Below are 25,496 nucleotides of genomic sequence, written 5' to 3' on the forward strand. Positions count from 1 at the left end.
CTTATCTAATAAAAAAATAAAGTATATTATGTTATCAGACACGACTGGAACTTCAAATAGGACTGGCTTCTATGGTCAGATGAAACTAAAAAATGAGCTTTTTTAGCAGCAAACACTCACGATGGGTTTGGTGAACACAGGGATAAAAGTACACCATGTGTACAATGAAATATACTGCTGTATTTTTGATGTTGTGGGCCTATATTTCTGCTGGAGGTCCTGGACATCTTGTTTAGACACATGGCATCATTGATTCTATCAAATACCATCAGATAAAAAAATCAAGTGACTGACTCGGTTAGAAATCTTATAATGGGCCATGTTTGGATCTTCCAACCGTACAATAATCCAAACACTGAGCACAAAACCAAGCTTCTCGCTATGGCCATTCCAGTCCTCTGACCTGAACCCTATAGACAATTAGTGGAGTGTACTCAAGAGAAGAAGCACCAACATGGAGCTGGGAATCTAAAGGGTCTGGAGTTATTCTGGATGAAGAAATGGTCTCTGATCTCTTGTCAGGTGTTCTCTAACCTCTGCAGGCATTATAGGAGAAAATTTAAAGCTGTTAAACTGGCAAATGGAGGTTTAAAAAAGTGTTGAATAAAAGGGTGCCGTTAATTGTGGCCAATGTGTATTAGAGAAAAACATTTATTTCATAATGATATTTCCCACCATTTTAAATTCATACAGGTTTGGAATGACATGAGGGTAAGTAAATGATTACAGAATTACAGAAGCTATTAGAAAACCCTCTGAATATTTGTAGAATTATGACATTACGATTGCACCATTGCTTTTTAATAGAGATTTGTTGCAGATTTTTTTCTTTGCTTGTTCTCAACTTAAATAAGCAATGAGTACATCACACTCATGCAGATCTATATATATCAGAGTGGTAGAGCCCGTCTCTGTTTGCTTTTCAAAAAGACATGGACATTATGACAGAGCGGCAGCTTCCTGATGTCACATGTGGGCTTTACAATGGAAAGGTCAATATTATATTTCGAATATGGCACTTAGAAAGGGGAGCAGGAGGAGGAAAAGAGGGAGTGCTCTCGCTTGTCTTATTAACATTTATGAATAATTTAACCTGGCACGCCTGGCCAGGGTCCAGACACATCATTTCTTAATTGCAATCAGAGGGAGGAAGTAGGTTGATGCACAGTGATGTATGAGTGACAGGCGGGGGAAGAGATGCTGAGGAGGATTCAGCTGCAGCGCACGACTTGCTCTAATAACTATCACACTTATATACTCATTATTGACCTGATGCTGTGCGTATGGAAATATGATTTTGTCCTGATCTAAGAAGAATAATATAAAAAAAAATTAAGAGTAGTGCAAATAATTGTAAACTTTACAATCCTTGAAAAAATATCTGTAAATGCAGTTCTGGCAGCTAATAATGAGCATGCTTAAGGGACTTCAGTAAATTTGCTGAACCTTCTCATCGTGCCTGGCATGGTTTGCTAATTTTTCAAAGGCAAATATTTTTACAAAGCAAGTTAAGTCGTGGCCAAATTAATGGAGCTCCAGTACAAACTTTAGATTTATGGCGGCCCGGTTTTCTTTCTAATCCCTTGTTATTGTGCGGTTATAATAAATGATGAAATAACTCTGACATGTCTGGCTGCTGTTTTTCAAAAGCAACGTTTTCCTGCATTTCACACATGGAACTACTCAGAGAACTAGCGGTCTGCATCTCGGAGATGAAAACGATAGCATTTTAATTAACTCCATCTACCGTTTTGTCCACTGCTCCCAATCGGATGTTTGTTCGCAGATGTAACAATTATAGGAAGATCATATTAACACAACAGAGACTCAGCATAAACCTCTCAGACTCGTGTTTGTATCAGCTCCAATGAATGCTTTGTTTTGCAAAACAAATCAATTGGGACATTAGAGGAAGCGTTCTAAACATCATTAGAACGATTTGTCCTGTCTGTGTCTAAACCTAAAGCTGCTCTTCAAGAAGCCTAAACAGTCTGGGAGTGAAACTGTTCAAACAGAAGTCTAGTGATATTTTATTCAGATGAATTATGGCTCGTACTTTTTAAAAACCATGTTTTTGGAACTAATTTGCTTATCATTAGAAACCTTGTGATTTAATTACTAACAAACATTAAACAAAGCAAATCTGCTTTATAAATGGTTATGCTTATTATTAATCACACTTAGCAGTCACATAATTCATTTTCCCGAGTTTCAAAATAAATGAGACTTCAGTATTGTCAATTGCTTTATTATTTTATTTACTGCTATTCATTTTTACCAGCGAAAACAACAGCACTTCACCATCTTTCTCAATCAGTCCTCCCTCTCACTTTTGATAGTGAAAAGGGACAAAAAATAACATTGCACTGTTGTTTTGAAATAATGCAACTCTTTTGTGCCAGCACAATTATTCTAGCATAACTGGCTTGGGAATATAAGCCAATTATTTCTGCTGGCTAATTATTCGTTTTCATAATAAAGGTAATTTTTCACACAGCAATTAGAAGTGGAATCGATGCTTTGAATGAGACATGGCTCCTTGGTTTTCCCTCTCTCCGGTCAGGTGGAGCGACCGTGTGCTTTAGCAAACGGGATTAACGGGCAGGCCCCTCTTGGGCACGTACGGCGTTGTCCTGGTAACCATTTTGATGCAGTCGATGATGGGGCACACGCTCAGGCAAAGAGTGCAGCCGGTGCAGCTGTCCATGATTACAGGAAGATGGGTCTCAGGGTCAAACTTAATAGCCTGCAAAAGAAGAGGAAGGGGAGGGAATAAAAGCTATTACATTAGAGCAATTATCGACTCTCCATAGGAGGATTTCCCCACTCCTGGGAGAGCTTTTCATGGAGGGAAAAAAGCAACAACAATGACAGCAGCTAGCACAACAGTGTCATTCTTTAAGGTAAATACCTTACGCACACCAGCCTTATTCATTTAAGACTCTTTGTTTGTCTCTTTATGTTTTCAATATTCAAGACCAGTGGCGGTGAATGAACTCTATAATCAGGTGACCTCCAAAGACAACAAATAATCTGAAAACATTCACTAGCTTCTCGAATTTTAGCAAACGAAATCCAGTAGTAATTGCTTTCTTGTAAATAACTCCGTATCGTGTAATTATCTTATGTGTGCATCTGTACCTGGTAACCTGAGTCGTTGCAGGTCATGAAGCATTTGCCACAGTTGATACACATCTCTGGATCAACGAGGGCCTTCACTTGTTCTGTGTTGTCCAGCTTCTGGTAGACGCCAATATGCTTCAGCGCTCTGGCAATCACATCCTTTGCAGAGAGGAGAGGCAGGGATTAAACGGTTAGAAAAACAGCCTTGGCATCTCAAAAGAAACAGTTTGAAAGGCAGCGTTCCATTCTTAAGTTAGCTTAATTAAATCAGCGCCGGAAGGAGAGGATCGGTTTTGATGTCTGACTGGTAGTTTGTGATCTCCATTTCCTCCTAGAGATCCCTCACAGCATAATCACCTCGAGGAATAAAGCCTTTTAATGTTATGAGCAGGAAAAGTGCATGTGCTACAAGACAGCCTCACAGATTACACAAGGACAAGCTGTTGAGGACGTGATGGTGAATTTCGTTTGCGTAATGTATGTATAACACTGTCAAACTAACCAGATGATTTATTATTAAAAAAGGAATGTGATTTTAAAAAGATTAATTAATTATAAGCCACCTGTCCTGTATGTAAATTAATTTTTTTGAGCAAGTTGAACATGACATTTCTTGCAAAAACATGGTGTTCATGGCATAAGATATTGAAAAACAGTGGGATATGATCCAGCAGCCATCTGTGTGTACCTAAAATAATGTGTACTTATAATAACAGCTTACTAAAAAATATCAAAAAAGCTCATTAATATATGTACATTACCATTCAAAACTTTTGGTTCAGTAAGATTTTTTGAAAGGAAACTCTCTCTCTCTCTTTTTTGTTTAACAGTATAAATAGTAATAATATGATATATCATTTCAATTTAAGAGTTTAATATTTTATGATATTTAAAATGTAATTTAATCCTGCGATTACAAAGCTGAATTTTCAGCAGCCATTACTTTACCATACTTTAGTCTTTAGTGTCACATGATCCTGTAGAACATATTCTAATATGCTTATCATTTTTTATTATTATCAATGCTGAAATCAGTTGTGCTACCTTATATTTTTTGTGGACATAGTGAAACATTTTTTGAAAGTTTTTATTTTTTTTATTTAAGATATAAATCTTTTGTAACATTATAAATGACTTTACTGTCTGGTACACTTAATCAATTTGATGCTTCCTTGCTATATAAAAGTATTAATTATCTTTAGAAAAATAACTTTACTGACCCCAAACCTTATACATACAGCATTAACATACAAGATTATATATATGAATTTTTTTGGGGAACTCTAGAATCAATGGTGTCTGTGATCACATTGCCGCTAGCATCTTTAAGGATCTTCTTGTACCTCGTCAGGGCTTCAGTCTTCGTCTTTAAGTATGGTCCAAAGCTAGGCAGACTCTTGGAGAGAAGGATTGCAGGGACAAGTTAAATTTATTCAAACAAAGTCTTAAAATATTTGCCGGATCAGTGGTTAAGGAACTTTCAGGTAGTTTGAAACATCATTAAACTCTGATTTATTCCTTTCTATATTTGTCTAAGAATGTACACAAATCTGTTCTGTTAGACATTATATAATATGTGATAATGACTTTTTAATGAATGTTATTTAAAAACTATAACAAGACACGATTGAGAAAGCATGTCAGGTATAGACGTCATGTGAATTCATATCCATATTAAATCAACCTTTTTACACAGATTTAATGGAAAGTGTGCTAAAACATCCTTACTATCACTTCCCACATCCATTTAGAACAAAAGTGGTTGTAGTGCTGTCTTCACATCAAAATCTTGCACACATGCCTGACCCTCTAGAGCAGCAGGGCTAAAGAGGTGATTCGTATTCACAGTCACACTCTCATACCGACGCAGCGAGCCTGAGAGGTGGCCATAAAAGAGCCTTGAGCCTTCACTCTTCAAAGGGCATTCGACAGGATACGCCGGCTCCAATGACGAGAAATCAAGTTTGCCACAAAATTAGCCATCCTTTTAATGGAGCCATAAAGAGAATCTACAATGAATTGTTAGGAAATTGTATAATACTACCGGTAATTGCAAGGATTAGCTGGTCAAACTAATGGTTTGACACTAAAATGGTAATTAATGGTAATTTGAGGGAAATGCACTTATGGGTTGCTGATGGGCACCGCTTCCAATAACTGATATTTTCAGTTTTCTAAAAGCTTTTTCATGAAGAAGTCTTTTTTGGAGTTTTTTTATTTTTTTATTTTTGGAGTGTAATTATCATATTTATAATTTGAATCGATTGAGCAAATACTGAATTTTCTTTATGACGGTTTTGTTCTGCATCTCTCTTCATGATCTCACTCTAAAAGAAGGCTTTGGTTATTCAAGCATTTTAACAACACCCTATTCAACCTTTCCTGAAACAAGTATTCCTTACAACGCCTGCCGCAAATCCATTCGTCCCAACGATAGGACATTTAAATTGGTCTAGTGTTTTCCCAGTCACACAATCTCCTCAAAGCTGTCATCCACAACCGCCTGTAACCCTTCATTTTCCACCATGGCCTGATGGAAGTGTCTCCATTGCAAAGCAAAAAGAATCTAAACACGACAGGAAAGGACTCAGTTATTTTTTTAGTTTTTTAAAGTAACAGCCCAAAAGAAATCAGAAGCCTTTGGTAAAGAAGGATGTATCAGAGGAATCAGAGAAACAAATCTACGGTGGCGGTGTTGACTGCAGGACTAATGGCTAGCTAAGGGTGGGGGGCGCATCCTCCATGTATTTATTTCCCTGTAGAGCTAACACTGGTGGCCCTGTTCTAATCCTGCATAAAAGCATTACTCTCTCAGGCACAGGCTGACAGTCTAATGAATCAAGCGCTCCAGCCCTGCAGCAGACAGTCGGAGGAACCCACCGGAGGCTGGGGAGATAAACGTACACACACGGACCCGTTCTCGTGTACACAAAAACACACAGGCTAGACCGAGATATGCCATTAACAGTGCATCAGTCAAAATAAACACAGAGACAACTGTCTTGCTTGTGAAACCTTGATTACATGGCAACTTTGAACACTACTTTATTTCTAACGTGCTGACAGCTTACTATTGAAATAAAGAGCCTCAGGGTGTGCCGTAAAATGTAAATCATATATATTATTTTAGTTTTTTGTTTCATTTTCTGACAGCGACGATCAGGAGCAGACAGGAAATGATGGGCGGGGATCACAAACACAAGCTGAATATAAACTTGAATGAACATCACAGCTTAACACAGAGTCATTACCCTTTAGTAACATTGTTAAATGTAAAATTTAATCTTCTAAAAATGAAAAACGATTTTTAATTATAATGCTTGTTTTGTTTTTATTTATTTAAAAATATGAAACCCTCTATTACTAGCATTCTCTTTTTTTTATTATTCTATCTACTTGTTCCACATCAGGAACTCGAGCTGCATCCAAAAACTCTATGGGAATGCCCCCAGCATGACCATGCTCTGAATCACATGTGTAATCAGTCCAATGGAATGGCGAGACGTCATGGGCGGGTGATGTCATCGACCAGGAAGCTTAAAAGCACATGTGGTGGAGCTGGCATCAGCTTTCTGTCATTCAGCAAGCGCTCTGTGTGTGTACACGTTATCAGTCTGTCTTGTGAGTCTTATTTGGTGTTGTCTGTCCACAATAAGCTCCACTATGTCTAAAGCAAGTGCTAAGACAAAGCATAAGGGTGAAAGCAGATCACGTTTCAGATTGTTTGTTCCTCCCTGCCCACGCTACATTACGAGCAGGGAAACACACAGTCTGTGCGTGGTCTGCTTGGGAGCGAAGCATGCGGAGTTGGCTCTCGAGGGATTGTGAGCGGCTTCCTCTGCTTATGCTTCACTCCCGGAAGGCTCTCTTTGAGAAGGGAGCCTTCACCAGCATTCCCCTCGAGGGAATGGAGACGGCCGAGTCCCTGTCTTCTTCTTCACCCGCTAGATCCAGCGCCCCCTCCCTGGGATCAGAAGCCCACCCCGCGGTTTCTTCCCCCCCGACAGCGAGCGCGATGCTGCACCTCTCTTGCTCCGAGGATGTCGATGTGGAAAGCATCGAGGAGGTGACTTATTCGCACCAGTATGAGGAGCTTTTGGAGGTGGTGACTCGAGCAGTAGCCAAATTAAACATCAATTGGCCCGCTGAGAAGCAGACTGAGCCGCAGAAGAGCAAATTAGATGAGCGTTTTCTGCTGGCCAGGCCATCAACTCCATGCCGGAGCCTGCCTTTTTTCCCCGATCTCCATGCTGAGGTTTCGAGATCGTAGGCTTGGCCATTCTCTGCCCACCTCTTCATCCCTGCCTCAGATTACTATAGCAATGTGGGGGGATTGAATGAGTGCGGATACAGAGCTATGCCTCGGGTAGAACAGATGCTTGCGAGCTATCTGTCCCCTGGCACGGCATTGTCTCTGAAGGCTCCGGCGCTGCTCAGCAAGCCGCTATGTACAACATCAGCACTGGTGGGCAAGGGGTATGCGGCGGCAGGTCAGGCTGGTGCGTGTCTGCACACCATGCTGGTGTTACAGGCGTACCAGGCCGAGCTGCTGAAGGATTTGGACGAGGGAGGAGAGATCACATCTGAGAAGGACCACTGATCTCTCCCTCCACACCACCAAAGAGACCACTCACGCCATTGGGTGGTCCATGGCAGCAATGGTGGCAGCGGAGAGGCATTTGTGGCTGACCCTGTCAGATATGAGAGAAAAATACAGGGTCTGCCTCATGGACGCCCCACTTGCGCCTTCAGGTCTGTTCGGTGACGCCATCAACTCGGTTGTTGACAGGTACCAGGTTTTACAGCCGGTATTTCATAGTTCCAAAGAAGGATTGGGGGTTGTGTCCGATTTTAGATCAGCGTCAGCTAAACCACTCAGTCATGCGGCTAAAGTTCAAAATACTCATTATCAAACAAGTCCTGTCACAGATCAGGTCTGAGGACAGGTTTGTCATGATAGATCTAAAAGATGCATATTTCCATGTTTCCATCCTTCCTCAACACAGGAAGTTCCTGCGGTTTGCTTTCGGGGGGCGAAGCACACCAATATTCTTACTTTCGGCCTTTCACTATCTCCCCACCCTTTTACAAAGTGTGTAGATGCTGCTCTGGCTCCACTGCGACTCCAGGGCATCCGCATACTGAATTACATCAACGATTGGTTGATTTTAGCTCAATCGGGGGAGCAGATGGCGGTTTGACATTGAGATGTCGTTCTTGCTCATATGTGGATGCAACCCAGGGAGCTGGGTTTGAGACTAAACATCAAGAAAAGTGAGCTTTCTCCAGTGTAGAAAACCACTTATCTGGGTGTGGTGTGGGATTTGACCACGATGCAGGCACGTCTGTCCCCTGCTCGGATTGAGTCGATCCTCTCAGCAGTCAAGAGAGTGAAAGAAGGCTAGTTACTCACTGTGAAGCAGTTTCAGAGGCTGCTGGGTCTGATGGCAGCCACGTCCAACGTGATACCCTTTGGCCTGCTGTACATGAGACCCCTACAGTGGTGGCTCAAGACCAAGGGGTTCTCCCGAGGAGAAACCCGCTTCGCACAATCAAGGTCACGCGGAAATGTATTCGTGCCTTAGATGTTTGGAAAGAGACTTGGTTCTTGTCCCAGGGCCCGGTGCTGGGAGCTCCTTGTTGCCATGTAACGTTAGCGACGGATGTGTCCCTCACAGATTGGGGAGCGGTCATGAGTGGCCATCTCATGTGGCATATCAACTGCCTGGAGATGCTGGCAGTGTTTCAAGCACTCAAACACTTTCTCCCAGACCTGAGAGATCGTCATATGTTGGTCCGCACCGACAACACAGCAGTGGTCTCTTACATCAACCAACAGGGAGGTCTGTGTTCGCAACCCTTGTACAAGCTGGCGCACCAGAACCTTGTGTGGTCCTAGGGCAAATTTCTCTTACTAAGAATAGTGCACATTCATGGGCATCTCAATATGGGAGCAGACATCCTGTCAAGACAGGGGCTGAGGTGAGTGGATGCTTCATCCCAAAGTGGTGAAGCAGGTATGTAGAAGTTTTGGCCAGTGGACCTCTTTGCGACTCAGTTGACATTGCAATGTCTCCTCTGGTTCTCTCTGACTCACCCAGCTCCAGTACGCCGGGACGGGGTCCGTCTACTGCTAGTAGCCCCATTCTGGCCGGGCCCAGTATGGTTCTCGGACCTGATCTCACTCCTCGACAGCTCTCCATGGGAGATTCCAGTCAGGGGGGATCTCCTCTCACAGGCAGGGGGTACGATAATTCATCCCTGCCTGGAGTTGTGCAACTGTGGGTGTGGCCCCAGGTTACGCATTTAACCATGGTTCCCCGAAGGGATTGAGATGCTGCGTCTCAAAGCCACATTTCTGGCATCCCTGCCATTGCTTGCTTCATTCCTTGAAGGTGACACTGGCTTTACCACATGTGCTTTTAAGCTTCCTGGTAGAAGACGTCACCCGCCCATGACGTCTTGCCCTTCCATTGGACTGATTACACATGTGATTCAGAGTGTGGTCACACTGGGGGGATTCCCATAGCGTTTTCGGACGCAGTGTCTCGTTACCTTTAGGGAACCATGGTTACATTGTCTTTTTACAGACATATTCTTTTTATTTATTAAGCACTTACATTTTATTGCTATTTTGTTTGCTTCTATTGTCCTCATTTGTAATCGCTTTGGATAAAAGCGTCTGCTATATGACTAATGCAGATGTAGTTGTTAAGTTTAGGTATGGGTAGGATTAATTGCTTAAAATATGGTCATGCGGAATAAGGTATTAATACATGCTTTATAAGTACCAATAAACAGCCAATGTGCTAGTAATATGCATGCTTATGTCCTTAAAATAAAGTGCTACCAAATTAGTAATTAATGTTCAATAACCATCAAATAACAATATGTTGGGTTACTTTCGAGAGCTAAACAACAGATGATATTATCATGAACACCAAATTCCCACTGTCTTTCTCTCAATCTTTTCAGAAAGATTGGAAAATATGTAGCCTGACTGTTAATGTCGCCAATTAATAATGGTTAGTTATTGGTTAAATTTCAGTTTACATTGTAAATCCATGAGTTTAACGCAAATTGCCCCATATACTTACAAAGAGTATTTCTGTGAGTGCGTTTTTCATTTAGTTTTACAAACTCAATTGAAATTATTTTTTTGTGCTAATCAACATGGAACAGATTTGAACAAATTTCTTTAATGGCACTATATGAAATACTGACTGCCCATTTTCTTGTTTGCCTAAAAACATGAGCTAATCTGCTGTTCCAAAACTGCACAAAAACTTCCAGCAGGACAAACATCTATTTTAATACGCATCCCACACAGACACAGGTGCCATGAAACAGAACCAAAACCACTCGATCACGCCTCACTGGCTTACACGTCCTTCTCAAATCTCACCGAAAACCCCACACAAAGCAGCTGACCACCATTTTGCCTCCGGCAGTCTTGTGAGTAAGTGCCGGGTACTTAAATGGCAACCGGCAGAAATCCCTGAAGCCTATTATAACTTCATGTCTTCCAGATAGACAAACTGCAGTCTGCCCGAATCACAGCAACCCCATTCAGCCCTATTAGATGAGCTCTTCCTCTCTCTTTCTCTGTTTTCTGTTTAGCGACGAGCCACGGCGTATCTGCTTTATGCTAATTCGCTTTAAGATCATTCAAAGGATTCAAGGGAGACTCTACAAAGCAATACACTTAACAATGGAAAAGAAAAATATAATGATGGGAGTTTACACAAAGAATGTTTTTTTTCCAAAGAAACACTGAAAGAAAAAGAAAATGCCATTTGCTTCGGACGTCTGCTAAACAGACAAGTTGAATACTTGCGTATAAAAGCGAGCACACTAAATAACAGTTATACAAATGTGTTGGTGGAAAAGGAATCTTTTCCTTTTTCTTTCTTTCTATTGAGAGCGTCCACTCCACGAGGAGTGCTGTTTTAATGAGAGGAGCTACACGCACTGCCAAATCTCATGTCCCGGGCAACCAGAAAGCCTCTGCTAATTAGATGCAGAGCTTTCCAAAACACAGGGCTTGTCAGTTCTCCCATCTCCCCTCTGGATTGTAAATCAAGAGTGCAGTGGAGGAAGGAGCGCACATTATGTCAGTGTGGGCTGAGTGATTTAAATTATACGAGAATTAGAATGGAAGCCCGACTTCCTATGTTCTGTAGCATGGCGTTGATCGCCGAGGGATTCGACAAGAGAAGCGTTAATCTTTATCTTTGCCTTGTAATGGCCATTAATAGCACTTTAAGAGCTAAACAGACCTCACTTGACAGATGTTGCATTCTGTGGAAACCAATTGCAGAAGGACATCAGTTGAAACGTTATTGTTGTCCTGATGTGTCTGGAAGTAAGGAACCGGTTGGGTCTGAATGGGGCGTCATCTGATGATTTTATTACCTGAAGGATCTGACCCCAGTGTCTCCTTGTCATGCTTAACCATAGAAAGCATACTGTCTCATATTTTATATGGCCTCTAAATTATCAACATGATCAAAACTTTGATGAAAAATCGTCTACATGCATTTTGTCGTCTGATTCATTTTTTGTAGTAATTATAAAAATGTCCTTCTTCAGGTCATGGTACATTTTTGGCTGTGAAATCTTGAATGATTTTATTGTTAATACTATTTCAAGATGAACACTTACTAGACTGAAGCAACTTAGGGTGTTCTTGATAATGCATTTTTTTCTTTTCTTTTCTTTTCTTTTCTTTTTGCCTGAAGTTTCAGTAAAAAAGTTATATTTCAGAAATATATTTTTCTGAATATTATTTCTCATGTAACAACATTATGGGTAAAAAAGCTCAAAATTCAAAATTCACAACTATTTTTTAAACACCAAATACAGTAGCATATAATCAGTGAAAGTTCATTAGTTAAAGTTTGCCTTATTTTTTTTTTCCAGTAGCATATTTTCAATTTACAGGATCCTCTTATGCAATGGCACTAAATAATACAGAATAGAATAACAAAAAATTAATCCCCCAAGCTCATGTTAATGTAAGGAGCTCAGAGCTGGTATCATGGTGGGCATTGATCTCTGCACTTTAATTGGCTCCAGGCAGTGAATTTGCTCTTGTTTGCCAGAGAAAGAAATACTGTATTAGCCAAGACCACACATCTCTTTTTGTGTCTCCTCTCATCAGGGTGCAAAGATAATGGAAACCTTTTGCCAGTGTCCTCACTCCATTTCTGAACAGCAGCAAACATTCAGATAACAGTGCGAGTGCATGTGTGTGTGCGCGCGTGCATGCTTGGACCTGCTTTGCATGCCGGTTTTTTTTTTTTTTTTTTTTTTTCGTGAGCTGCTTAAGGACTAAAGAGTTCCTTGAAATTCAACATGCAGGAACTCTCTAAAGCTCCTCCTTGGAAACTTGGACTTGTGTGACCAGCATGATTTGGACAATAAAAAGCACAGAAGGACCTTACAATAATGGTGACTGTATATTACAAAACACACAGACACATCCAAACACACCCCAACTTTTAAATCTATTTCAATTTTCACTTCTTTCTCAGTGTTTGGATTATAAATTGGGTTAAAAACTTCTTTTTTTTTGTCTTGCTTTCCAGTAAAAATATCTAAACATCATTAAAACTAGTATATTTAAATATACTTAAGCAGGACTGCAAAAAATATTAAGACTTCTTTATATACGAATGTATATAATATAATATAATATAATATAATATAATATAATATAATATAATATAATATAATATAATATAATATAATATAAATTATGAGCATAAACAAAATGAAATAATGTCTAAAATTTTAATCTAAATGAAAATAAAAAATTCATATAATTCTTAGCATAAGTAATGTAAATGTTTTCATATTACTATATACTTTGTTTAAAGCCAGTTTTTTTCCAATAATTCTGAAAAACAATAACACTTACATTCAAAATGTATTTTTAAGACTTGTTTAGATATAATATAGTATTACATTGAAAGAATATATTATAATATGAAAAGCATAAACTATATAATGTATAATCAATTTTTTTAAAGGGGTCCTATTATGCCCTTTTAGTCTTGATTTGTTTGATTTTGTACAGGTTTTTATTTTTTATTTATTTTTTTAACATATGTGACCTTTTGCTTCATTCAAAGATGCAAACAAACAGTAGTTGAATCAAGAGCATGTTTTCTTTTAATGTTTGATTAACATTGAGACAGATCTAAGACCTACTATAATGCTTGGATCTAATATAATGTTACACATCAGATTTTTCCCCAACCATCAACTAAACGTTCATGTAAAACATAACAGATTATATTTGTGTGAATCTTGCAAGACATATTTTGCAATAATGTACTTTATAGGGAAATTGTGCGCTCCCGGAGAGGCGCGTCTTCTGCATGCGCTTTGCAAATGTCAATCAGTGAAAATCATATTTCACTGGCTTGGACTTGTGTCATCGAGAATTCGATATGAATATTCACAAAGCTGGAATGCTGCACTTTGCAACAATAGATCTAGTTACTTGTGGTGAGAAGCAGCAGCAGTCATCCAGAAGTGAGCAGAGAAAAAGTACTCCTCTCAGAAAACATACAAATAAAGACCATTTCAGATGTTTATTTACTATTTGGAACATAGGGATCACTAGTAGAGGGCTTAATGAAATCATTTATGTGAAAAACTCAAATTCGACAAAAACTGACATTTTTTCACTTCTTTTGTCTGTAACTCAAAATTAGACTGTGCGCATTCCGACTCATTTTGCCAGCATGGGTCACAAATTTACATTATTGTAGCACCTATTTTCCCAGCCTGTCTTAAATGCCCTGTTTACTTCCTGTTTCAATTAAACCCCTCCTTTCGAAACAAGAAATGTCCTCTGATTGGTTAGCTGGACCACTGTGCTGTGATTGGCGAATCACTTTGAGCATGTTCCGGAAATGTTTCGCCCCTCACCATAACTGTGAGTTTCATCTGATCAGCTGTAAATATTTTGCCATATACCAATTCAAGCACAAATTCAGACCCTGAGAATGTTTATGAACAAGAGGATCATGCTGAACATTTGCAAGCACAAATAAAGGGGTTTTTGGAACCGGGATGGAAGAAACAGCGTCTCTTGCTGATATAGCAGCAACATGCTACTAAAGCAGCTCTTCTTCATCTTCTCTAGCACAGCTCAAGCAGGCCTCACCCCCCCACCCCCCTTTTTTGTGTGTATTCCATAGGCCAGAATTATTTAAATGAACAACACTGTGACTTCACAATATCCAGAAGAAGCACGTTGTAGTAATATCTACTTTGAGCTTTGTAACAGATCATTTTATGCTAAAGTTACAAAAAGTGAAAAGCATAAAAGGACACCTTTCCCTGTGAAATTACAAAGTTTATTGTTCTCATCTTCAAGGATGTTTAGAAACTTTTACTAGACAAAAAAAAAAATTTTTAGAAAATGTCTGTTGCAGTGTATTTGCATATACTGACAAAAATATGATCTTCCAATGTTTTGTAATAAAAGCAAATGAAAGTGTCTAAACACCCTCCTCCCACTCCTAGTTTGACAAAACTGTGTGCTTGTTTCTGGACAGGGCTCTACAGACACCCTGTTGGCATGAAAGAGAGAGCGGGAGAGAGGCAGAGAGAGGGAGAGAGAGAGAGAGAGATAGAGAGAGAGAGAGAGGGAGAGAGGCAGAGAGAGGGAGAGAGAGAGAGAGAGATTTTCGCCCCTCATGTTTTTCAAAATCACGTCGTAGTCGAGGAATAGCACTTATCAGTTCACAGTGTTTTTCCCCCTCCATCACTTTTAACAGAAGCACAAAGCTGTTTATGGAGAGAGAAACATTTGCATATGTTTGTGTGCTTTCATTTTTATGCTGCGTGAATACGGTGTAGTGATGGGGAAAATATCTCTTTGTGCAACTGTAAAATTTCAATGGAGTGTTGAGTTTGGCTGTGACCAAGAGAGAGACAAACATGATCACAATTCGAATAATTTAGTGATATTAAAAATAAATGTATGGTAATTCCAGTAGAAAAACACGCCAGCTTTGATTATCTAACATTTCAGCACCCTCACATTTTGTGCTTTCTGCGTGTAATGTAATTCACAACTAAAACCCAAAATGGAAAGAAAAAAAAAATAAGAAAAAACTCTCTTCGTTGATATCGATCACAGAAGAATTTGTTAGATTTGTGCAAAACTAGATGGGTTTCACACCACATTTTACAGCACAGCATAGCTGAGAGCCACCATTGGTCAAATGGTCATGGGGTCACTAACCGGTCTGAAGAAGCCTGGGGCTTCTTTCACGCCAAGCAGAGGAAAGTAAATTACTCTCAAGCCTTTTAGCATCAACCTCGCAGCTATGTTACTAACACCCACAACCTTAAACATCCTTCATGACTCAATAAAGCATTATCTCCACACTAGGCGGATTTTGCCTCTTTAATTGCAACACAAATCACTAAAGGTTAACCAGAAATAACACCACAGAGAGTTTTGTTTTTTAAAATGACTAGCCATAGAGATGCTCACCTTTCCGACGAGCTCCTCCACGCAGGGGACAGGTTTGCCCTTCTGGTGGCGTATGGTGGGAGGAGACTGGCCGTCCCAGTTGTGCAGCTCCTCTATGCTTTTCAGATAGAGCAGTGCCTTTAGGCCTAATGAGTAGTCCTCAATCACTGTGAAGTCCTGGTTCTGCACAGCACTGCACACCTGTTAAATATGCACAGATAAACAGACCTCAGGGCTCAGACTTTGTGAAAGACCAGTGATTACACTATCCACATCATCTTTTTAGAGTGTGTGGGTCTTCTTAAAAGCAGAATGTATTCAGTAGCTCAATGCAGCATAATAGAAAGAAAGCTGATTGTGTGCTTGCAGAGCAATAGAACTGAGTTTCATTTCATTTAAGTTACTGATAATCTTCCTCTCTGCTGAAGCTCTGAAATCTCATTTGCCTTCAGATACAAAAAAATGGCCAAACCCTTGAGCTACATGCAGCCAGAAACAGCTTAAACTCTTTAGTTCGTTCTACTTTTTAAGAATAACAGCACCTATTCAGTTGTCTCTTTATTAGTTCACTGTTTCTGAACACTGAATATGTAAATGTTGATGTTCACTACTGTTCAAAAGTTTGGGTCAGTATGATTATTTTTTTAAGAACTTTTATTTAGCAAGATTGCACAAACAATTTCTATTTCAAATAAATTCTGGTCAATCCTGAACAAAAATGTAACATAGTTTGCATAAAAATATTAAGCAGCACAACTGTTGTCAACAATGATAACAAGAAATGTTTCTGGAGCGCCAAATCTGCATATTAGAATACTTTCTGAAGGATCATGTGACACTGAAGACTGTAGTAATGGCTGCTGAACATTCAGCTTTGCCATCAAACATTACATTTTAAAATAATAAAACAGAAAACAGTCATTTTAAATTGTAATAACAATGTCAATGTTGTTACTTGTATTCTAATCAAGTAAATGTAAACTTAGTGAGCATAAGAGACTTTCAAAAGCATTACATTTTACCAACCCAAAATTTTAAAACTGTAAGTATATATCTCCCTGACATCAGTTGTAGAAGTTTAGAATGTGTCAGTTTTGCAGCTTATAGACTCAATAAATGGTCTTTTTGGACTTGGGAGGAAGTTTTATATAGATTTTTTTCTCTCAAAAGATCAAGTTTTATTCCTCATGATATGCCCCCGTCAATAATGAGATGTAGTCTGCCAGACAATCTCAAGTTTAACAGACACAAAGACTATCCTAGATTCATTTTCTTCACCACAGAGAGGCTGTTTAACCCCTCACCTCAAATATCATCTAACCGTTTCCCAATGAAAAAGTGCAGTTTGCAGTATTCTTCACTGATAAAATCTGCTACCATCAGACAAACCATAGATGGCACTTCTCGTTTTGGAGTGGTTTCTAGCTCTCCATCTACTGCTATAGAAATTAATATGTCCATTTTCCTAGTCATCAGCCTTAATAAACTCACCCAGGTCACTTATGAAGTCTTTTTTTGACCCATTACACACTAACTTGCTCAAAACAGTTTTTAACTCCTAATTACTGGACATCCTGAACATCGTTAATCAGTTCCTCCAGCAAGCATTTCACCACATAGTTTAAAGACCGCAATTGTTAGGCCACTGGTGAAGCATAGTGATCCTGATTCTCCTCCAATCTTCTATTTCAAAATAATTGAAAAGATAATATTCTTGCAGCTCAATAACTGTCTCAACATTAATAATCCTAATGAGATATTCCAGTCTGGCCTTACCATAGCCCTAAAATTGCTCTTTTAACAGATCTGCAAGTTAATAAAGTAATCTGTCAATCCCAGATCTGTCTGATCTCAGTGCTGTCTTTAAATCTGTTGATCATAAAATTGTACTTGACTGACCGACCTATTAGTCTCAGTTCTAGATTAGTTTAGATCTTACTTAAGTGACAATAAATACTATGCTGCACTGGGTGCACACAACACCAGGCAACTTGTGGTATTCCACATGGCTCAGCTGCAAGTCCTTTATTATTTAAACATTATGTGCATCTATTAGCTGGAGTAATGAATCAATATCCATCATCAGTATGTAAACGATTACAACTTTTTTTAAACATGCACCAGATGCCCACAAACCAATTAGTAGACTTCTGGACTACATCTAAAGATTGCAACTAGAGACTCTTTAAAAGTAAATACAGTTTTTATTGCGCCATATATAAACTAATTGTCTCTGAATGTTCAAAAAATTAGGAATCGTGATTGACAGATATGTCATTTTTAAAACTATTCTAAAACTGCTTTTAAAACAGCATATTATCACTTTCACAACATCTCTAAGCTATGTGAATTCTTTTCCCTGCTAACAGTTGGAATCTCATTCACGCCTTTGTCACATCAAGACTTCGCTATTACAGTAGTGTTTTGGCTGCCCTGTCTAAGAGCTGTCTTAACAAATCATGTGCATGGATTAATTTTATTTAATTAATAATGATTCATCACTCCATATCACTCTAGCATGTAAATCTATTTACTACTACTTGAGATAATTTCAAGATATTTTAAGTTTGTCTTTACCAGTAAGCTCCAAAACTGGAGTTTAAAACCTGACATGCAGTTTCAAGTTTACATTTTTCTTGGTGTTTGCAATTTATTTCCTTATATTTCTATCTGCACATTCATTTTTCTCCTATTTTCTTTAATTAGTATGTGAATGTGTTTATGTACACATTCAAAAGTTTGGGGTCTGTAAGATTTTCTTCTGTTTTTAAATATGTCTCTTATGCTCACCAAGGTTGCATTTATTTGATCAAAAATACAGTAAAAACATATATTGTGAAATAATATTATTACAATTCAGATTGATTGCTTTCTTTTTTCATATATTTTAAAATGTAATTTCTGTCTGTGTTGGCAAAGTTGAATTTTTGGCAGCCATTACTTTATGTTTTCAGTGTCACATGATCCTTCAAAAAATTATTAAAGTCGGCATGAAACGGAAGTTGCGGTAGTCTTTTCTTCCCTATTGTGGTGTATATCCAAGTGACAAACTTTCTTACCAATCATAATGCCGAATCTGCCATTTTGTCTGACAAACAAATCAAACAGGATGAACATCAGTGGACTATGGTATATTGACATCTTTCCGCGGTTCAGGCACCATAACTCTGATGATCATTCATGTTTAATTTGTGCTATAACGAGTAGTAAAGAGGAAGAGATCATCAGTTTACATACCGCTTGTATTGAGGCAATTGCATTCTTATGCCACACATCATCACACAGTGAAAAATACATCACGGAGCAAATAAGACACTGGCAATATGAAGTCAGACAAAAAAGAAGCAGGTTACTTTAGAAAGAAACAGTCTTAGCTTTTAAATTTTGTCTATTTTTTTATAAATTCAACCAATAAATACCATTTTGTGGCTCTGTAATGTGACAGATCACTGTCAAAAATAACAGCAGTGTACATATCCAGTTGCTTTTTCAACAGTAGTGAAAGGGGCATTTAAAGGGGCCTATATGCTGGTTTTAGGCAACTTGCCTTTTGATATTTCTGTCTTTTATTCATTTGCTTTTTTTATTTTGTATGATAAAAAATAGAAAAGTGGCTTTAAGATGAATTAGATGAAAAGTGGCTTTAAGATGAAAGCAGCTGTGTTAATAGAGCAGCTCTGTTTTCAGTTGTCATTAGGCAGGTAAACCCTAGAATTCATTTTTCTAGAGTCACCCTGGAAAACATGCTGAAGTGCACCTCAAATTACTATATTAAACACGTCTATACATTACTTCCTAAACTGGATTTTGGTGAATCTTTGATAAGTTTAACATAGTTTTAGAGTACCGATGAATTAAGAACAATGCCATAACAATTCTCTACAAATGGAATTGCAGCAATGCTTATCAGATCTTTCTAGATTATTTTCTGAATTGTCTTACTGTAGTTATTTTATTTATTTAATTATTTTTTGAAAATGTATTGTAATATATTAACATAGTGATGGTGATACTCAAAACCAAAGCATTAATCTGACAACACAAGTGCAAATGAAGTGGCAACCTGCATGAATTATTCATGCATGACATCTGTGTGACGTTTTTTTGTAAGTACAAAATAAAATAGAATGAGATGAAAAAATTACATATCGTTTTGATCGTCATGAGTACCTTAGAGGAGTATATGTGTACCAAACTTCATAAACAATGTTTGCAGAAGTGTTTGATAAATAACACTCTTATTTACTTACTATCACATGTGTTGTTTGTCTTGAGTCTGTGAGAAGTTAACATTGTCCGCCAGAGCAGCTCATTGGACTAATCTAATTCAAACAGGAGATGGAGCTACGATGTGTTTCTGTAATCCGCTGGTGACACTGATTCAGCTGTAGTGTAGTGAGGAGTTGGCAAGTTTACAATTTCTCCTATTACTACAAGCCAACACTCTGCTATTACATGTGGGTGTGATTAAAATGTTTTAATTCCAGTCTTTTCCCCTCCAGAACTCCCAGGCACTTGTGAAACGTTATTTCTGCACATAATGAGAGTGTTTTGATTTATTTATTTAAAAAGAGATTTCGGAGGCTGTGGCATCATGTTGAGATAATGGGTTTATTTGCACTAACAACTTGTTCAGAGCCATGTTGTAAATTGCAGTTTGCTCTGAGATTGTTGTTGCTCCTCAGCTGTAGCAGATCTGTGTCTGTGTAGCCATTATTAGACTCCTTATTAAGGACTGATTAGAACAGACTACTTAATATATATGTTTAAACCCAGACTTGAAGCTCGCATATTGTATAAAAACAAAACTAATATCTTTTTTACCCAAGCTTTTTACCCAATGGGGATGTTATTAGGCTGAGGGGCGGTACAGACGTGCTTATAGGTCTAGACTGGTAAACAAAAGGTTGTCATTTCAAATCCTACAGTGGCTGGTGAAGTTGATGGTAGTTGGCGATGAATGTACTGTAAGTGGTTACCTGCAGAACAGATGCTCCAGCATGGAGGAACTGTAATCCAGACTCTGCCGAGTCAATACCACCAGTAGCCAAGATCGGGAAGCCAGGAAGAGCTTTCGCTATAGCTGCACACAGAACTATGGGGCGGATTGCATTACCTATCCAAATAGAGGAGGTAAAACATTATTAAATGTAAAGCAATAATTATATAAAATCAGTTCATACAGATCACAAATCCAACTTGTGATCAGAGAGCATATACCTTATACACAGACTACAATTCAAATATTTGGGGTCATTAAGAAATTAATACTTTTATTCGGCAAGGATAGATTAAATTGTTTAAAGGGACAGTGAAGACATTTGTATCTTTGCAACTCTCTGAGGGTTTAGCATGGTAATGTACATGACAATATTAATGTGTTTGGTCTTGGCGGAATGGATTTGCTATGCTGCTGCTTCTGTGGCAGAGCAAGTACAGAGACTTTTTCAAATGCTGCTTTTTTCTATTCTTCAATTAATCCTATAATAAAATATTTCCACAAAATATTTATCAAAATAAAAGATAAGTACCAAAATGAATTTTACATCATAAGCACATAGTAATGCAAAAGTCTTTGTTAATCTTTGTTTTGTTGCTACATAAGACACCTGTTTATATATATATATATATATATATATATATATATATGTATGTATATGTATATTTTTTTTTTTTTTTTTTTTTTTTTGTGTGTGTGTGTGTGTGTGTGTGTGTGTGTGTGTGTGTGTGTGTGTGTGTATTATTTATTTAATTTTTATTAAGTCTTTGTGACACAAGAAGGGAGCTCTTTGAAAAAAATAAATAAAAAAAAATACAAAAAATTACAAACTATTATTTTATTACTGAAAGGTATCAATAAATTGTTTAATATAATTCAAATTGACTATATTACTCAATGTTTTAATGTATTTTTATGCATAATAGCGTACTGCACTATTTGGTTGTCAACATGATAATGTCAGCATCTTCTGAGATCAGTAGAGTGCTACAGTGATGTATTTTTGTACAAACCCGATTCCAGTGCCTGTTCTAAAAAAAGTTGGGACATTGTACAAATTGTGTGTGGAAGTTTCAAATTTCAATATTTTATTCAGAATACAACATAGATGACATATCAAATGTTTAAACTGATAAAATGTATAATTTTAAGGAAAAAATAAGTTGACTTTAAATTTCATGGCATCAACACATCTCAAAAAAGTTGGGACAAGGCCATGTTTACCACTGTGTGGCACCCCCTCTTATTTTTATAGCAGTCTGCAAACGTCTGGGGACTGAGGAGACAAGTTGCTCAAGTTTAGGAATAGGAATGTTGTCCCATTCTTGTCTAATACAGGCTTCTAGTTGCTCAACTGTCTTAGGTCTTCTTTGTCGTCGCATCTTCCTCTTTATGATGCGCCAAATGTTTTCTATGGGTGAAAGATCTGGACTGCAGGCTGGCCATTTCAGTACTCGGATCCTTCTTCTACGCAGCCATGATGTTGTAATTGATGCAGTATGTGGTTTGGCATTGTCATGTTGGAAAATGCAAGGTCTTCCCTGGTCCCAAGGTCTTTCAAACTCTTTGAAATTTTTCTATGAGAAACTCCATTCTGATATTGCTCCACTATTTTTCACCGCAGCATTGGGGAAATTGGTGATCCTCTGCCCATCTTGACTTCTGAGAGACACTGCCACTCTGAGAAGCTCTTTTTATACCCAATCATGTTGCCAATTCACATAATAAGTTGCAAATTGGTCCTCCAGCTGTTCCTTATATGTACATTTAACTTTTCCAGCCTCTTATTGCTACCTGTCCTAACTTTTTTGGAATGTGTAGCTCTCATGAAATCCAAAATGAGCCAATATTTGGCATGACATTTCAAAATGTCTCACTTTCAACATTTGATATGTTATCTATATTCTATTGTGAATAAAATATAAGTTTATGAGATTTGTAAATCATTCCATTCCTTTTTTACTCACAATTTGTACAGTGTCCCAACTTTTTGGAATCGAGTTTGTATTTCAACCCAAAAGTTAGCATCACCCTGGTTCCCCCTTGAAAAAAATACAAGATGTTTCCATTCTTGCATGTTTTGTTTATTAAGATAATATTCACAAATTACTACAAATTTTATGAATTCTAAATCCTAAATACAACTGTCAAATGAAAAATAAATAAATAAATAAATAAATAAAGATAAAAACTATGAAAAAACTACACCACAACTTTAACAATGCCACTGCTGACAATTGCTTTGATCTTTATTTAATATGTAAAAGTTGGAAAGTTTTAGTTAAAATAGTTTGCATAAGAGTGAGTGTAAAGGCAACAAGGCTGTAAAAGTGGACTAATACGTATGTACTACTACAGTGAGACAGCTCACTGGGTTTGGGATCAGAGCGACTGTGTCTACAGGTGTCTGGGTTCACCTATGCAGCAGTACTTTCTCTCTTTATCTCTCAGGATGACAGGATTCCCTAATGAAAGCCAAGTGGCTTTCTGATCAGCCAGATAGATGGAAGTGTTTATCACATTACATTTAACCTCATTTTCCCAGCAGGTTCCCATTCATTGATCACAGCCGTACGTTTGTCCACATTCATTTCGCCGGCATGGCTCAGAACTCCACTTCCACCGTTTGATGGCTCGAGACAGCATCTTTTTTAGCTGCACTCCGGCGTGCTAAACTATCTTCATCACCCACACTATTCTCAAATTGGGGAGATAAATTCAATCTCGGCACATATTTTTTTTTTGCATCCCCATGCTGCATGGTTAATTATGTACATATGGGCGCTTCCCTAAGCCTCTGGCATTTCCTGCTGCCTTCTTTTTTCTGCTCTTCCACCTGTTGGCTAAATGGATGGCACGTCAGGTAGAATTTGTCATCTCTGCTCTGTTCTGACAACCTAATATCATAAGAAGACATCACTCGGATCGCAATGAAAGCCATTTGGGTGTGATTTAGAGATGGGGGTTTGGCTCAGTACAGTTTAAGTCAAGAGGCTAGAGCTCTGAACACATCATTCTTATATGTCTGAGCGAGTCAAATACGTATGGAGGTAATAATGTTCCAGTAAGACATCTGCTACAACTCATCTGGCAATGGGCTATTGTACTGTGAGGGATGTCACAATCGCATTATTATGGACACAACTTGTGCAACAAAGGTTGAGAGCCATCAAAGCACTTGTCAGCTGATGGCAGCAGACACAGATAATGTTGTCAGGCAGCACACTTCCACTCAAGAAAAGGTTCAGTCCTGTGATATTGTTTTGATGTTATTGTGGCACTGACTCTGTCCTTCCCTGCGCTTTGTTCTTGTTTTTCACGCCGGCTGTGCTGACAGCTCCTGTTGCTCTGACAACCCCAACATGTCCTTGTCAAACAGGGTCGCTCACGCCTGTTTGTCACCAGGACCTGTGGTGAAGTTGTCGGCACAAGTTCACTGCATGTCAACAGCAGCACAGCCAGGCAAATGCTAAACTTAGTTCAGGCGATCTAATATTGTCTCTTGAGCAGGGGTTTTAAGTACTTGAGTAACTGTACTTCATCACTACATTGGTACTTCACTCAAACAACACTGCAACAGAATACCTGTAGTTTTATTTAATTACAGTATATTCTTAATGAACAATTTCATTTAGTGTACTGTGTATTGCATTTCACTGGTCATGACAAATTTATACTCTATATGTTTGTCCCCCCACACCCCGACAACCGGTTAGCATAACATAGACTGTTAATCTGAGGACATCAAACTATTTTCTTCCAACATTTAGGACAGTCTAAATGTTTTAGGACAGTCTAAACCCTAATTTATGTGCTTTGGCAATTGAAGCTGTGATTTCCAATAAAAAAATAAATAAAATTAAAATCTGAAAATTAAAATAAAAATATATATATATATTTTAGATTTTTTTTTAAAAAAATGTTTAGACTAAATTAAGCTTCCACTCCATTGTAGCTAGTTTGGAATTTGGTCTGTAGGTATTGATATATTTCCCCGAAAATAAGATTAGTAACAGGTCTAAAGTTGAACTAAATGACATTTACAGACACAAAATAGTGACTTTTTCTGCTAGGTTAGCTTTTTTATATAATATTTATTTAAATAAAGATTTTTTTTTTAATAACTTCATATAATTTCTCAGCACTTTTTACACGCTTGCTATAGTGAACGCCACTGTGAAAGCACAAAAGCCTATGGTTACTGAGGCTTTTGCTATGAACCTACTTTTCCTTTTCTTTTCTTTTTTTCTCTCTGTAGGCTGCTTGTGTTCAGCGGTATCACACTTGTGCTTTACAGACAGCACAGTCTGTGCTTCGAACAGAGACGGTCCTGGACTCGCTAGCACTCTGTATCTTTCATCAATACCTCATTACTCTAAGCAGGTCCTATCACAGCTTCCAACGTGAGTGAGCACAGCTCCGGACGAGCACCATCCTCAGTCTTGTCCCGTGCTAAGGTGATTGACAGCTCAGTGAGGCCATCGGTGGCATCTGTTAGCGCGAGGCGTCCGCTCCCAATGCCAGACTCTCTGATTAATAATTCCAAACACAGCGCGAGACGGAGCGTGGGGTCTCTGCATCCTCTACGATTTCTATCTTCACCCGAATATGTTGTGCCTCAAAAAGACCCGGCCAGATAACAAAAGCAAATAAGAGACAGGAATGACGGTGCAGCTCTCTGTTAATTACGCCTGCCGATGCTGCCAGGGTGTCTGGGGAACATGGTTTTCCATGCACAATGAAAGAGATGCAATAATATATCTGTGACAGCAGACTAGCCGGTCGGCATGACCAATCATTAAAACACACATCAAATGAGGAGCACGCTGCCATCTAAATGAAATCACAGTGGGAGGCCCTACCAGGGGAAAAATA

At 38.4% G+C, this 25,496-nt stretch overlaps 1 protein-coding gene across 1 annotated transcript in view; it reads right to left on the bottom strand.

Moving 5' to 3' along the window:
- Window positions 1–2,232: 2,232 nt before the first annotated feature.
- The window catches only part of LOC109078535 (dihydropyrimidine dehydrogenase [NADP(+)]-like), a 162,178-nt gene continuing 138,914 nt past the window's right edge, over window positions 2,233–25,496 (bottom strand). The window contains exons 20-23 of the mRNA XM_042718058.1: window positions 20,602–20,738; window positions 15,644–15,823; window positions 3,142–3,282; window positions 2,233–2,746 (exon numbers count right to left, since the gene is read on the bottom strand). Coding sequence (XP_042573992.1) covers window positions 2,582–2,746; window positions 3,142–3,282; window positions 15,644–15,823; window positions 20,602–20,738 — 623 coding nt within the window. The 3' untranslated portion in view covers window positions 2,233–2,581. The remainder of the gene's footprint in view (window positions 2,747–3,141; window positions 3,283–15,643; window positions 15,824–20,601; window positions 20,739–25,496) is intronic.

This window comes from Cyprinus carpio, chromosome B2 (assembly GCF_018340385.1).
Source record: "Cyprinus carpio isolate SPL01 chromosome B2, ASM1834038v1, whole genome shotgun sequence".
Lineage (NCBI taxonomy): Eukaryota > Metazoa > Chordata > Actinopteri > Cypriniformes > Cyprinidae > Cyprinus > Cyprinus carpio.